General features: G+C 36.5%; 1 protein-coding gene across 2 annotated transcripts in view; it reads left to right on the top strand.

Annotated features, from left to right (window-relative positions):
• LOC126812085 (uncharacterized) overlaps positions 1-15,765 on the top strand; it is a 52,864-nt gene extending 37,099 nt beyond the window's left edge. For both annotated transcript variants that reach the window (XM_050538271.2, XM_050538270.2), the window contains 3 exons: positions 7,113-7,535; positions 8,341-8,549; positions 10,234-15,765. In XM_050538271.2, the coding sequence (XP_050394228.1) occupies positions 7,113-7,535; positions 8,341-8,549; positions 10,234-12,117 (2,516 nt within the window). In that variant the 3' untranslated portion in view covers positions 12,118-15,765. The remainder of the gene's footprint in view (positions 1-7,112; positions 7,536-8,340; positions 8,550-10,233) is intronic.
• The last annotated feature ends 843 nt before the right edge of the window (positions 15,766-16,608 follow it).

The following is a 16,608-nucleotide window of genomic DNA, read 5'->3' as shown; positions in this document are numbered from 1 at the left end:
ACTCGAGATAGAATTCAGGAAATCTAAGTAAGTCAATGTGTTTAAACTGTTAGTATATTTTAGTTTATATTGTTACTTATATCTGTCAGTTCGTCATCACTTTTTCCAGACTCGAGGATAGTTAGTATTCAGGGAATCTTTGAAAGTAAGTCAATGTGTTTACTGTTAGAATATTTTAGTTTATACTTATAGGACCTATCTCTGTCAGTCAATCTGATTAAAATACAGATCTACATTTCATTTTGTTTTTCGATGGCCTCTACTACATGAAGATTTGACCAGTAATAGTGAAAGGTTTTAGCAGGGGTCATATGAGTGGCTTTTGACCCTGTGATGCCAGGCATTAATTAATCAATCAATTTTGATGGTTCTTGTAGTTTACCCACAGTTCTGTGCACCTCGCGCCAAAAACTCGCCATAAAAGAACGTTTCATTGGCTAATCCCTCACATCATCCAGAACCCGGGTTATATAACAACTCTTCCAGTGTAGTGTAGTAAAGACAAATTAAAACAAAATTTTGAACTATAAAAAACAAAGCGAAATAGGATCTGTGTTTTAATCAGATTGTCATTTAGTCACCACTTCTTCCAGATTCCGGATAAAATTCAGGGTTAATCTATGAAAGTGAATCAAATTGTTTTAAGCATATTTTAGTTTATATCATTACTTGGTCGCTTCTTCCAGAATTTCAGAATCTTTGAAACAAGGGGGGTTGGATGGCCGAATGGTTAGCACGTGCATGCTGTATCATACGACCTGTCATTGAGTCAACTGGCAGAGTTTCAAATCCCCGGTTGTACGTGACAAGGAGTAGGGTCGCCTGTCCAGCCTCGTGGGCTTTCTCTGGGCCCTCCGGTTTCCTCCCACTGCTAAAGACCCCTACACGCAAGCGAATTATTGAAATAAAATTAAACCATATGTTAGTCCCGAAATGACCTAGTTTGTGTTGAGTGGACGTTAAACCCCATCTCTCGCTCTCTCTCTCTCTTTCTTTGAAACAAGTTTGAAGTGTGAAATCATATTTTTGTTGTATATCCACAAATAAAACAGAAATTTACAGCTATCTGAACTCCCCAAAGTAAACAAATGAGTGATATGAGGTGTTCTAGAAAACGTAAATGTTGACTCACTACCCTACTACTCCTTGTTACATACAAGCAGGGAATCAAAACCACGCCACTTGACTCAACATGCAAAAAGAGAGAGAGAGAGAAATGGGGTTTAACGTCCACTCGACACAAACTAGGTCATTTCAGGACTAACATATGGTTTTAGTTTTATTTCAATAATTCGCTTGCGCTTAGGGGTCTTTAGCAGTTGGAGGAAACCAGAGGACCCGGAGAAAACCCACGAGGTTGTACAGGCGACCCTACTCCTTGCCACGTACAACCGGGGATTTCGAAACCACGCAAGTTGACTCAATGACAGACTTTATGGTACAGCGTGCATGTGCTAACCATTCTCCCATCCAACCTCCCGACTCAACATACATGCGTTAACCATTTGGCCACCCAACCCCCCTTTATTTATAGGAAAGTATTTTCATTGAAAATTTGTTTGACTCCTTGAAAACCAAATAAAAATGTGCATTATCTATATTGGCATAGATAAAACAGGTAACACTGCGTTGTATTCATTGAGTTTTTTTCCAAAATTTGAATACCTCTGATATGGCTGTTTAGTCAAATCACCGCATACCAAATATTTTGATATATTTTTTTTGCCAGGTAATAAGGATCTCTAAAGCCTTAATGCTTCTTTAAATCCAATAAAAAAACCCTGTGAAGATTTGTAATTAATTAGAAATCCGACAAAAGAAGAATGTATATGGTCTTAAAAGAATATCAAAGAATAATAGGGAGTAATATTACGCAAGTTTTATGGCTCAGTAAACAAATTCAAATATTACGCCGCGCTTGAACCGTGCAATGACTTCTCGCTATGAGACTACAATGATTATGCCCCCCATGGACTAGCCAATGAAATAAGCATTCATTTTTTTTCAATTGCAAGAATTTAAATAACAAAGGGGAGACATGGTGGTTCAGTGAGTAAGACGCTGGCTCACTAAACAGGAGATCCTGTGTTCGAACTTGGTGTTGACCAAAAAAGGGCCTTGGAATTTTCCAGTCTGCTTTCACTTTGGGCTGAGGTCAGCTGGCATGGTTTCGATACTTCGGTTGTACGTGACAAGGAGTAGGGTCTCCTGTACAACCTCGTAGGTTTTCTCCGGGTCCATCCAATTGCTAAAGAGCCCTACGCGCAAGCAAATTAACAAAGTAAAATTGAAGCATATGTTAGTCCCAAAATGACCTAGTTTATGTTGAGTGGATGTTAAATCCTCTCTCTCTCTCTCTTTCGACTGAACTAGAGCTAGAGAGCTGGGTTGTCGAAACCAGTAATAAAGTGATCATAGATAAAGATTGATTGTCTTTGTTTTTATATTAAATGTCATTTATAATAATTTTAACTATCAGTGACAAGTGAGATTGACAAGTTTTAATTGAGCCACCTGTTAATACAATTCGATCTTCTTTATATATTACTACTGATCATTGATTGATTTTGTTTGAATACTTTATTTTATTATAACCCTGGTACATGTCAATATTGACTATCCAGATTCTCTGGAAGAATTAATTGAAAGATGTTTTTACATTGAGTTTTGTAGCTCAGAGTTTTTACATAGAGTTTTGTAGCTCAGTTTTGAAACCACATAAAACTAATGCTGTCTCATGCGTTCCCTGGAAGAATTAATTGAAAGATGTTTTTTACGTCCAGTTTTGTAGCTCATTTCTGAAATCACACAAAACTACTGCTGTTTCATGCATTTTAAACCACTCGGGTTACAGAACCAGTATCGTTCCCAGCTATTCGTGTGAAGGGTTAAGATACCTTTTACTTTGGAATACCATTATATAGTCAGCACTTTTTTATATTATAAACTGTGACCATTAACTCGGGGACAATGTTTCATGGATAGAATGTAACTGTGACGTTTAGCTCAGGGACAATGTTTTCATGGATAGGCTGTAACTGTCACCATTAATGGATAGATTGAATAGGTTTTTCTGAATATTTTGTTTTAGAAAAAAAAAGATTTTCTATACAGAATATGACTGTCAGAACCCATGCTTAGTTCGTCATTTAATAAATGACATTTTACATTAATCATTTGTGCTCTCAGGCCTGCAGAACACACAAATGTCATCTGTATAATGCTAGCTTTCCACTGTCGTGCGATATTTAATGAAAGGATTGTCTCTATTGAGTCCACGATCTGGTGCGTGCAGATATGTTCGGATACATTTCGATACGATCAACGTGATTGCTACGACTGACGCCAAAATATAATAAGACCTGATAGGACTACTCCACAATTGAAACTATGATTCAAGTGGCAATCTAGCATTAGAAAAAATAAAATGGTTGGATTTGTAAGTTTCTTTGGATATGTTTCATTTTAAAAAATATATATTTTAATGGGCTAATTTGGGAATATACCTACACCCCACATTCCAGATACATGTATGCCACTAATACACAATTTTTTTTTATCATGAACTGACAGATTTGAATGATGACATTATGAAGAGTCTAGCTTTATGATTTAGTATCAAATTACATATTATATAATATATCATGGATTATTGTCATCCATTACTAGTCATTATGATATTAATTATTACCTGGAGGGGAAAACCCAGATTAATAGAGGGAAATACCCCATTAACACCAGTTATTGTAGAGTTATAAAATATTTAGAGTGTAAGTAACTTCAGGGCAATTTGGTTTTTATATTTCTCCTTTCAGCAACTGGACCTGTTGAAACTAATGCTCCTTAGACACATTAAACCTCACAGAGAACTAGTACACTATCGCATGATACTGAAAACTAGACACCTTAAACCTCACAGAGAACTAGTACACTTATCGTATGATACTGAAAACTAGACACCTGAAACCTCACAGAGAACTAGTACACTTATCATCTGATACTGAAAACTAGGCACCTTAAACCTCACAGAGAACTGGTACACTTATTGTCTGATACTGAAAACTAGGCACCTGAAACCTCACAGAGAACTAGTACACTATTGTATGATACTGAAAACTATTCACATAACTCTGGTGGTTTGAGAAACAATAGTTTCAGGCTGTCTTATTTTCTAGCGGTGTTAGGTGGCCGAATGGTTGCATCATAAGGTCTGTCAATGAGTCAAGTGGCGTGATTTCGATTCCCTGCTTGTACAACTTCGTGGATTTTCTCCAGGTCCCCCGGTTTCCTCCCACTGCTAAAGACCCCTACGCGCAAGGGGATCGTTGAAATAAAATTGAACCATATGTTAGTTCCGAAATGACCTAGTTTGTGTCCAGTGGATGTTAAACCCTCTCTCTCTCTCTCTCTCTCTCTCTCTCTCTCATGGGTTAGTCAGTATTGACATGCACTAAGTGCTTGAGAAGACCATAATAAAAATAATAAGTGTTTAGTATAAATGTGTGTGATTTGGGTAATTAATTGGGTGTGTGTGATGTGCGTTAAGACGTTAAATATTATTTTATTTAATGGTTTTGTAAATATTGTTTTTATGTGAGAGAACTTATGATAAATAACAACATATGATGTACCTCATTCAACTCAAAGATCAAATTACTTTTACACTAGTTTTTAAAACAAAGATTTTTATGAATCTGAAGCAGTTTTATACTAAATATGAAATGAACTGAAATGGGGTTTAACGTCCTACTGTTCTGGTCCGACTGGGCTAATAAAGACAGGCTTATGCCATACAGTGTGCTATGAGGGAAATTATGTCCCGGCAGTGGCACTATGGCCTACTCTTATATCAAATTCCAATTGCAAAGGGATCTTTTATGTGCACGCCAATGTAGGCCTATACAAGGGACCTCGGTTTTTCATCCCATCCATTTGTGCTCTCTGGCCTGGAGGACAATCTTAAAACAAATAACAAACACAAAATTGTTGGTGTGAAAATGTGAATTTATTAAATGACGACTGAAGCACAGGTTCTGAGAGTAATGTCGATATAATTAGATTGCATTAAAAATATGTGATTATTAAAAACTATCAAGCAATTATCCGAAGAACCTCATGCTTCTGAGGATCAAATAATCGTTGGGCTGAATTGAAACCCATCTAATTACCGGCAAAACACAGCTGTCATGCCCAACAACAAGCATATATAGAACAAATGATAGTGGATCAAAGCATAGCATAAATATAAGACACAAAAATTGAAAAAAACAAAAAAAATATTGAAAAAATAATTTAACCCTCTCCTTTTACTCATCGTTATATGTTTATTTAGTGAAAATGGCCTTTTTACAGTGGAAGTGTTTGCGTATTGAATTAGCATGAGACGAGACTTAGTTTAGTTTGTAAACAGTCCAACTAACGGCAGACTATAGAATGTGTCTGTTCAATGGTTGAAGAGATAACTCTATTGACCTTAGGATTACAAAGTTTCTCCGTGTTCAATACAGAACAGCCATAAAACATGGAAGGATATTAATAATCAAGATTAAGAGACTAAGTGTCAACAACGTATGACATTATGACCGAAGGATGATTAACTTATTTCAACTTTGGGTTTATTTATATAAAGGAGCTGCGAACAAAATTAGTTATTATTTGAAATATCTTAGAATAGAATCTTAGAGAGAGCGAAATGGGGTTTAACGTCCACTCAACACAAACTAGGTCATTTCGGGACTAACACATGGTTCAATTTTATTTCCATAATTTGCTTGCGTGTAGGGGTCTTTAGCAGTGGGGAGGAAACCGGAGGACCCGGAGAAAACCCATGAGGTTGGACAGGCGACCCTACTCCATGTCACGTACAACCAGGGATTTGAAACCATGCCAGTTGACTCAATGACAGACCTTATGATACAGCGCACACGTGCTAACCATTCGGCCATCCACCCCCCCAGAACCAGAATCTTAGAACTATTGTTAGTAGTTTATTGAATCAATGCATAGTCTGTTCTTTGCATAGAATTAAATATAACCTTCACATTTCACAAATATAACTATTGAAAACTCTAATTGTTAAATTAATTGATTACAAAAATAACATTTGTTTTCAGTAGGTTTATAACACCATAGGAATTTCACAGGATTTAGCTCGTCGATGTGTGTTCTCTAAGTATCTGAAATGAATATAGATTCTTGGAATGGATCTTCAACACTTTATTCAGGAGCAAATAAATAACAGCAACAACTAAACAACTTGAAATTTCCTATAAATCAAACTTTCAACTAGTATATAGGTTCCCTAAGCTGGTCTCTCCAATTAATGATTCATCTTAAATACATTTGTCTTTTTATATAAATTAGTTACTTTAAAAGTTAAAGAAACTTGACAGATCAAACTTTAGTTGCCACTGGCGGACGTGGAACCCATGGTTGCCAGCCTGTCATAATTTGACAGACAAGTTAATTGCTGTCTGCCTCTAATGACTAACCAAGCATTAATGAAAATTAAAATATAGATTTGAAATTAAAAACAGAATTAAAACCAAAAAAAACATACGACCTAGACATTAGTCATATTTATACAGTAGGCAATGTTATTGAGAGAGACTGTTGGTATCATAGCTTAAACTGTTAGAATTTCTAACTTAATATACACTAGTATTCAACAATTAAACAGGCATTATGTAAGAGCTACATCTGCCTATTGCAGGTCTTTCTTTAGCCTTAAATGTTATCTAAACAATTAGACATTAATTAACATGACGACCTCAATGGAGAAGCGAGGCTAAGACTCAAATGACCAGTACTGTGGTTACAATCCATACACTTGTCTTGTCAAAACTACAACCATTGTTAACTTCGCCATAGTTATGGAAAAAAAAATGTTTTTGTTGTGACGTAACATTTGATTTTATATACAGGTACTCAAAGATACTTGTTGATTGGCTGAAGTAGCCACTCTCTTATATCACTTGTAGATGGTCCCCGATGTTTAGCAGATTGATGTCATCTTTCTTGTCTGAAAACCCTTACTGCTTTTTAAATTGTTGGATTTTTTTTCACTGTTTTAAATCATTAAACCTTATAGATATTTTATTTTATCGTTTCAGGAAGTGGATATTTTGTTGTTACACCAGAAACTTTCCGTCTTCCCACAACCACCAACGAATCAAACGTCACATTTAATAACTGGTTACAGTATCAACCTATGTATATACCTGTGTTTCCACAGCAACAGATTCCCATGGTAACGCATCCACCTGCTCCAGCTATGGCACCAGTTCCAGCACCAGCTCAAATGAGGACCGTGTCCTGTCAAGTAGAATCGGCTGCCCCTGAAAAGCAAGCTAAGGGTCCGAAACCTCGATCTCGAAGTCAGAGTATGCGAGGACCTAAGGGTAAAGAGAAGGAGAAAAGTCTAGAGAATGAGGATTTTAAACGAGTTATGTCGGTGCGATGTCGACCAGAAAAAGCAAAGGAAATAACCAAAGATATAAATAATAAAAATAATGCTAATCAAGATAAAGTTAAAGGTAAGTCAAGACTCAATAATCCAGTCTAAAAGGCCATACAGAAAAAATATTCTGGTTCTAGATACTCCTGCGTCATGACATATTTTTATTTCAAAATAAAAAACAATCTCATTCATTATCTCAACTCTTTATTAAACATGCATTATATGCAAGAGCTAAATCTGCCTATTGCAGGTCTTTCTTTAGGCCTGAAATGTTATATATAAACTATTAATTAGACATTTATTAACAAAACAAGACCATAATCAACTCTCGATGGCATCGGATACTCGAGATTTTAACTAGATTAAAACGGTTCGCCATTTAAAAATTTAATTTCAAAGTGGGAAAGCGAGGCTAAGTCCCAATTATACCAGTGCCCTGGTTAACACTGTGCACACATCTTGTCAAAACTACAAACAGTGATAACTTGGCTGAGAATGAAGTAATTTGAATGAAATTTTCAATATTTTCTTTTTTTATCATCTATTTTTGAATTATTATAGCAAGAATGACCAACTCTTTATTAAAATAATGTATCTTTAATTAAGTAATTAATTATTATCCATACATAGTCGTCACTAAAAACCAACTGAATGTCCATGCATTTTCCTAAAAATACAGACAAAATGAAATGGAGTTTAACGTCTACTTGAGGACCCAGAGAAAATTTTAGCATCCTATGCACATGTTTTTAACCATTCGCACCCCCCCCCCCCCCCACATCTCCTAGCAATTCAGCAATAATAGTCACAATCTACCTGTAACCTCACCTTCACAAGAAATAACAACAAAAACATTAATATCACTTTGTTTTATTTTCCAGGTGAAAAAGTTTCTCTCTTCTCAAAAATATTTGGTCGTAATAAGAAAAAAAATACTCCTCCTCCTCCCCCTCCGGTTGAGGTTGAACCCCCAGCAGAAAAGGAGAAAGAATATGCAACATTCTCAGCACAGTTCCCTCCCCCTGAATGGCAGTGGTATCAACAACAACAAGAAAAACATCGTAGAACAGAGCAATGGGTCTCACAACAGGTACGGTTAGATTCTATCAATTAGGTATTTCAAAAAAAAATTAATCCAGATAAGAAATTAAGGACTGTTAAATTTATTGATATGTAAATGGAAATTATGCAAAAATGTGTCATGTTGTTAAGGCTCAAAGAAAGATTTGCAATAGGCAGATTTAACTCTTGTTGTTCTTAGTGTTTAACGTCCAAGTTGTCTATTTTTTCTTATTTTCATTATCTTAGCGCACGCGCAGGTCCAATCTGATTAAAACACAGATCCTATTTCGTTTTGTTTTTATAGTTCAAAATTTCGTTTTACTCGTCTTTACTACAATAGGATCTGTTATTTAACTCGTGTTCTGAATGGTATCAGGGATAAGCCAATGAAACGGTCTGTTACGGCGAGCTTTAGGCATGTTTTTCACGGAACTGTGTGTAATCCACTAGTAACATCAATGCTGATTGGTTAATCAAATGTCTGACGTCATGGGGTCATAAGTCGGTCTTTTGACCCCTGACGTGACCTATCGCTACAACTTGTCAGATCTTCATGTTGTGTAGGCCATCGAAAGTATAAAAAAACGAAACAAAATATAGATCTGTATTCTAATCAGATTGGTGCAGGGTCTTTCCTGTGGGAGGATCCAGGTTGAGAAGGCGCCCCCTATCTCCAAGCGACATACACTCACACCAGGGATCGAAACCAGAACCGCAAGCCAGAGGTGACACTCTAGATCACTAGGTCATCCCAACCCTCTATTTAGCTCTTACATAATGCCTATTTTTGTAGCCCAGTTAATACAGAAAAGTAGGACATTTCATTTTTATACGCCCACATTGAAATGTGGTCGTATATTGTCGTCGCCCCCGTCTGTCCGTCCGGCGTCCACAATTGCTTGTGGACGCTCTAGAGGCTAAAGTTAATATCTGATTGACTTTAAATTTATACACAGTGTTTAAGGTCATGAGACGAAGAATCCTGTTGATTTTCAGCGATTTCCAATATTTGCTGCCAGAGTTATGGCCCTTGATCACTTTGAAAAATCTTGTGGATGCTCTAGAGGCCAAATTTAATATCCGATCGACTTTCAATTTATAGACAGTGTTTAAGGTCATGAGACGAAGAAGCCTATTGATTTTCAGCGATTTCCAATAATTACTGCCAGAGTTATGGCCCTTGATCACTTCAAAAAATCTTGTGGATGCTCTAGAGGCTAAAGTTAATCCATGATATTAAAAGCTTTGCATACAAAACGTTAGCATGGGGCAGAACTTTATAAAAACCAAACAAATTCTAATAGTTTTCTGATAATTACTTCGTGAGTTGTTGCTCTTAATCAGATTTTAGTGTATTATAAATGTTTCATTACCGAAAAAAGTAAAAATATGCGACAACCCTTGTTGACTGCCCGGACGATTTAGTTGCTGTGGGCGTATGTTTCGTTGCCTGGCAACCTATCTTATTTAAAGTTTGGGGGTCTGGATGGCCGAATGGTTAGCACGTGCACGCTGTATCATAAGGCCTGTCATTGAGTCAACTGGTGTGATTTCGACTGCTAAAGACCCCTACGCGCAAGCGAATTATTGAAATAAGATTAAACCACATGTTAGTCCCGAAATGACCTAGTTTGTGTCGGGTGAACGTTAAACCCCATTTCTCTCTTCCTCTATTTAAAAAGTTTTTATATTCTATATTTGTCTGTTTACAGATGGTGAAATCTAGGACGTGGCATTATATACAGAATATGGGTATCAACGGCGGTGAACAGCCACAACATGTTCGCTGTAACACCATGGACGGACTAGCCCGTGTCCCAGCACAGGACCCGGCATCACATAACGTATACAGTACCCTGGGTAGGACTGGAACGGCTGCTCACAGTGACTACATGGTCATTGATGCACTTGTTGATCCCATCACAGGTGCTCCGATTGATCCAAGTTCGGGACATTATCAAGCAAAAACGGAAAGCGGTGGATCAAATACTCAAGAAAAGATAACTCAGCGTAAAAGTTACCATGACGACCGAAGAAGTCGTGAAAATTTAGATAAAAAAGGTCGGGATCATCCAGAGCGAAAGAGTCAGGATTGTTTGGACAGGAATGCTGGAGAGCATGGTGATCGTAAACGACATGGTCATCGAAAGCATCGTAGCTCTAAGAATCGTAAAGAACGAAACCATGATCAAGATGAGAATATCGATCCTTATGGTGTTTATGGAGCAAAGGACCCTCCATCTCCTGTTCTTGCATCTGATAATTTTTACCAGCCCTTAACGTCATGTCCGGGTCCCTACCATTCGACACCTAGATTTTACGATACGATCCCTTCTCGACAACCTCGTGAGGAATACGGACATCATGTCCCCCCTGCCAATGATCCCCATCAATCTACTCAACATCATACGTATCAGCGTCGATCACATCGTCATCGTAAAAAGTCGAGTCACCATAGAAACACTTACTACGGTCACGGTACGTATAATGATATGGACATTAGTTACGAATATCATGGGAAGTTACCCAATAAAAACTCTACTTACGCTCAGTCATGCGACAGCGGTGTGAATTGTGTCGGTTTAAAAACAGAATCGTCTGGTGGAAAGACGGTGCATAAATCGCGAGAATCAATGCCTTTACCCAGGCCCCACGCGAATAAAAATAAAAATCAGCTGGATAACCTTCCTGAAGAGATGGAGAAACCAAAAGGTGATGATGGGTACGTTGTCATGGAGAGTCGTCCTCGTCGTTTACCTTGTAACGATGGTTACGATAGTAGTATTATGGAAACTCCGGCAAATACTATGATCGTCTGTCAGGCGGAGATTAACCATCATCCAATACCACAAATAGTCTTGGATACTGAGCCTCATCAAGCCAACTGCTATGAACCAGATGTGGCTCAATCGTCCAGTAGCAATAACGGCTCTAGAGTGGAATTGAGCAGTACGAAAGATGGAAGTGTTGATACAGTTATTGAAAAAGATGAACGAGCTGAAGATTGCCGTGGTAACCCAGCAGGGGAAGATAACCCAGAAGAGAAACCAGAATGTCAGCAAGATAAACCAATCGAAAAACCCCAAACACAGTTTGTCGACAAGGAGTTAAAGCCATATAAGGTTGATAGCGTGACGTTAGAAGTTAAAGAATTAAGTCTAAAAGATAGCGGTTTTAGTTCTCCGCGATACGTAGAGATCACTGGAGGAAATTGTCCCAAACAACCCGCCACTTATCAACGATTCCAAGAACACATGGCCAAACCAGTTTTAAAGGTCAATAACTCGAACAATTGTGAAAATGTGTACGAAAACCAATCGCATTGTGTCCGTGACCCTTTACATCCCCAGTTTGAAAATGGTCGACCTTTGCCTCACAATGGGGATAAATGTCAATGTCATAGGTCACGACCCCATGAAAATCAACAACAACAAATGGTGATAAATAATCAACGCAGTATTTTTCGACTTAAACCAGACAATCTCGTCCAATCACAATGGGTTGATGGACCCGCGTCCGATTTACCTCAACAACAAGTAACGTACGCGAAACAGTTTCGATTAAGTGGCGAATTTGAAGTCGTCGGTGTTGTGTAGTTAGTTATTAGTGCTTATTGGTCAAAATCTATTTATAGATTGTAAAGGTGTTATTCAGGTAATGTTTATATAATGTTTATATATTATGACATTGATTGACAGCATGTAAAGCTGTCGGAATATCGAAATGAGGAATGAGAATTAAGGCTATTCCATTTACAATTATCTTGGTGGTTGGCCACTTCTCGGAGATTTCGTAAAACCCTTCAATATGGCATTATAGTAAGTTTAAATGGAATAGCCCTTATGTCATTGATTGACACTTTGACAGTAAGTAAAGCTGTCGGAATGAGAATTAAAAGGCTATTCCATTTAAAATTATCTTGGTGGTTGGGAACACCCCAGCACACACTTCTCCGAACATTTCGTAAAAACTCTTCAATACTAATTTTAAATGGAATAGCCCTTAGTGTATATTTAGAATTTATTTAAGCAATATTAGAATGTGTTTTGTAGTATTTCTGTTTGACTTTGATCTCATGCTAGTAAGTAAAACTGTTTTGTGAAATGGGCCTACGATATATAAAGCTTGTCTGCTATGTAGGTCTATATAATAGATAGGTATTATTTACATTGGTTGTAACACGAATATGCTTGTAACACGAATATGCTTCTCTTTAGATATCTCTCTGTCGCTTTCGATATTATTTATAAGCTTGATTTATATTTATAAAATGCAGTTTCAATTTATGTTTCATTTATTTGTCTAATATCTGATTCATTACAGTCTCTGCTTGTATAGAGCTACTAGTTGGCCTAGACTCTGCATTACGGTTGCTATGGGATACATTTCATGCATTGAATGAACATATACTTTTAGCCTAGACTCTGCATTACGGTTGCTATAGGATACGTTTGATACATTGACTTCTTCACCTGTGCACCTAAACTTGACTGATTAAAAAAAAAATTTCACATAAAATTACCATATTTGGGGTGATAAATAATATCTCATATTCATCAAAGTCTCTGACGAATGTCACATGATTTTTCCAATTCATCATAACTTTGCAAATACTAAAAATAATTAAACCTTATTTGGACTGATAAAGATTCCACGTTCACAATATAGTACATGTAATTTGCAATGGCTATAATGATTCGTATATTTGATATCAAAAGCAATCTGCATTATATAGGATTCTCAATGTATTGAATGTATGGCCATTATAAAGAAGCTTTACAACTTTGTTTTAATTAGTTTGCCTGTATAGTTTATATTCTAGACATACTGTGAAATTGACACTGAATCAAGCTTATTTCTAGATAGAGAGTATTAAAGAGAGATAGTTGTATTTTATATAGTTTTAGTTTTATTTCGATAATTCTAAAGATAGTCTTGAATATGATCAAGATTAGGGGTGTCAAACTCATTTTAATTCAGGGGCCTCATGAAATAAAACTTTACTTTAAGTGAGCCGGAGATATACAAAAATATCAAGATCAAGCCAAAAGTCCTTGAACTTTACTGACAAACAGTACCGAAGTCAGAGTTTTACTGAAACCGGAAAACAATTATAAATGATTTCCACTGTTAGTTTCATGGGCCACATTTAAAACACTTGGTGGCCGCATGTTTGACACCCCTGCTATAGATTTAATTTATTTTCATGACTGTCAAGTTCACTCTTTAATACTAAAACATAGTCGTATACTACGTATTGTTTAATGGTCGAAGGCAAGACATTAAGTAATATATTGTAAAAATGGGGGGGGGGGCGTAGGCCCGAGTGTTTTTACAATATATTACACAATGTCTTTAGCTCGAGACCATTAAACAACATCTGTATTTTAAATACATACAAGGGTCGTTACTTAGATATTTCTTTTCTTGATCTACACTACATAAAGAAAATGAAAGTAGAATATTATTATAATTAGACTTGTGAATTAATTGTGTATGTATTATGTATATAGATTGTATATCTGTTTGTTATTGTATGTGTGTATGTAATATTTATTATTCATCAGACTTTATATATATTTATATTGTATATTTACTAGGTTTGTAATAAACACAAAACCATAATATGGAACACTAATTACTATTTTAATTAAAGTGATGTTTCGTTGAGGGGTTCTCTCAATGTTTTCAAGCAAATGTCGATTGCTAAATGCCGCTCAAAGAAGAAAAAAACAGGTTTCTAGTTCATCAGTTTTCTTCACTGATTTATTCATTACCTATATAGATCAGTGGTTCTCAACCCTGTTTTTGCCAACGACACACCTTGCAACACATGAAAAAATAGCGGCATACCTGGCTAAATATATATATGAAAAATATTTGAATTTTGCAAAATAAAAATGTGGTAAGTCATAGATGGCATACAAGCGTAGACAAAGACTAGTCGAAGGTGCGCATTCTTCGAATTCAAGTTATAGACGGCATACAACAGTAGACACAGACTAGTCATAGACACATAGAATGACTCAAACTAAATGAAGTAAAACAGAGCTATGAACAGTAGTCACCAGTGAATACTCAATTGGGATCATGCTAACATGGTTTTTCGTATTTTCTTAGTGTGCCAATAAAAATTTCGCAGCACACTAAGAAAGATCTGGTTGAGAATCACTGCTATAGATTAAATATAAATATAAATTTTGTTTTATTTTTATATAATTTCGTAGCCTCCACTCCATTAAGATCTGTTTTACAAGAGAAGTCACGGGTGAACGGTGATTAAATGACATAAACTACTTATATTTAACCTTTCTCTACTGCTCTAGTAAATGACATAAACTACTTATATTTAACCGTTCTCTACTGCTTTAGTAAATGACATAAACTACTTATATTTAACCTTTCTCTACTGCTCTAGTGAATGTCTCATATGATATTCTCGACATGGTTCTCCCTTGTCAGAGGGTGTAGTAATACTGGACTTCTTTGTTGTGTTTTCATCGTGATTGTAAATATAACTACAGGTTAGGTCCTTTATACAACTTTATTATTAAAACCGCTTGGCATCAATGTTCCTCGTTCTCAATAAAGTGTATATAGCTTTTGATAGCTGCTCTGACAAACCGGATGAGCTCTCCTGAATTTCACTCAACACCCTCTTTTATAACCCCCTAATTTCTTTACGTCATAGACTGAACTCTGCGTTATTGTCCTTCCCAAATATGGAATAAACATCCCCAAAGACTGGGGGTGGGGGGAACATTACTTTATTTGGTTTACCAAACACATGTCATAAACAGATAGTATTCGATGGATATTTTGACAATGGAAAGGACAAAACCAGTGTTTTTACCAAATTACCACTGTTTTTATTTATAAACACATCAGTCAAATTTCATTTGAGTGCGTGAAATATGACTCTTATACAAAGTGTGAATCTAATTATTAGTTAAAAATACAATATGGTCGCAAAGACCAAATTACTACAGTAATGCATATCTGTACATGATGTATTTGCTACAAGTTTTCAATGCATTTTACTCTCTGTGTACTTATTTTAAATGGCAATTTTATAATTTGTATATAAATCGTGTACAATTTTAAGTGTTTTTATTTAAATTTGTTACCTAGCATCTTATAGGATAATAAAGGCAATATGTAATGTAACTATGGCAACTGTCTGATGCCAGTATTATTGTATAATAAGTATATATATATATTAAAAAAACCTTACAAATCTTAAATATTTGTTCTTTTTTTTTCTCTACATGGAGGAGGGGTTGGAGTTGGATGGCCGAATGGTTAGCGCGTGCGAGTTGTATCATAAGGTCTTCCATTGAGTCAACTGACGTAGTTTCGAGTACTAGGTTGTACATGACAAGAAGTAGGGTCGTCTGTCCAACCTCATGGGTTTTTCTTCTGGTCCTCCGGTTTCCTCCGAAAGCCAAAGATCCCTACATGCAAGGAGTCCAGAAATGATCTAGTTTGTTTCTGTGGACATTACACCCTCTCTCTCTCTCTCCATAGAGAAAATAGGCTAGATTTGCAATTAGCATTTCTGAACCACAGTGAATGTCTCAACGGGTATTGGATTAGGTCACTACAGAGGAAGTGATAAAGTTCTGAAGTCGATCCAGGGGTTGTCCATAAAATATCCACAGCCTGGTTTCGCTCTTGTATTAACAACAACTTAATCAAGGTAATATGTACAATTGGGAGTTGCACAATTGGTATTCGAAGATGACCAGAAGGACATGCTGTCCAGACAAAATTCTCCTCCTTGGCACTGCACATGCATCAATTGACAAACGTCAATATATGAAATGTGGTGGTGGAGTGGAAAAGCTAAAAGTGTAGCCTGTATCCGGGGCTAAGTGAGGGGGGACGCAATGACCAGCTTATCATCATTATGGTTTTAAGTTTTTGTGTTCCCTTGAGTTTTTGTGCCTCTCTGAAATGGCAGTTTCAATGCGGTTTTCAACGTTATAATCATAATGATTAACCAGCGTGGGTGAGATATGCTACACAGTCCTATATTACTACGGGCACTGGGAGGGCGGATGGCATCTTGGGTTACCAAGCCCCTG

Source organism: Patella vulgata, chromosome 2 (genome assembly GCF_932274485.2).
Source record: "Patella vulgata chromosome 2, xgPatVulg1.2, whole genome shotgun sequence".
Lineage (NCBI taxonomy): Eukaryota > Metazoa > Mollusca > Gastropoda > Patellidae > Patella > Patella vulgata.
This window is presented reverse-complemented; position numbering and strand designations above follow the sequence as displayed.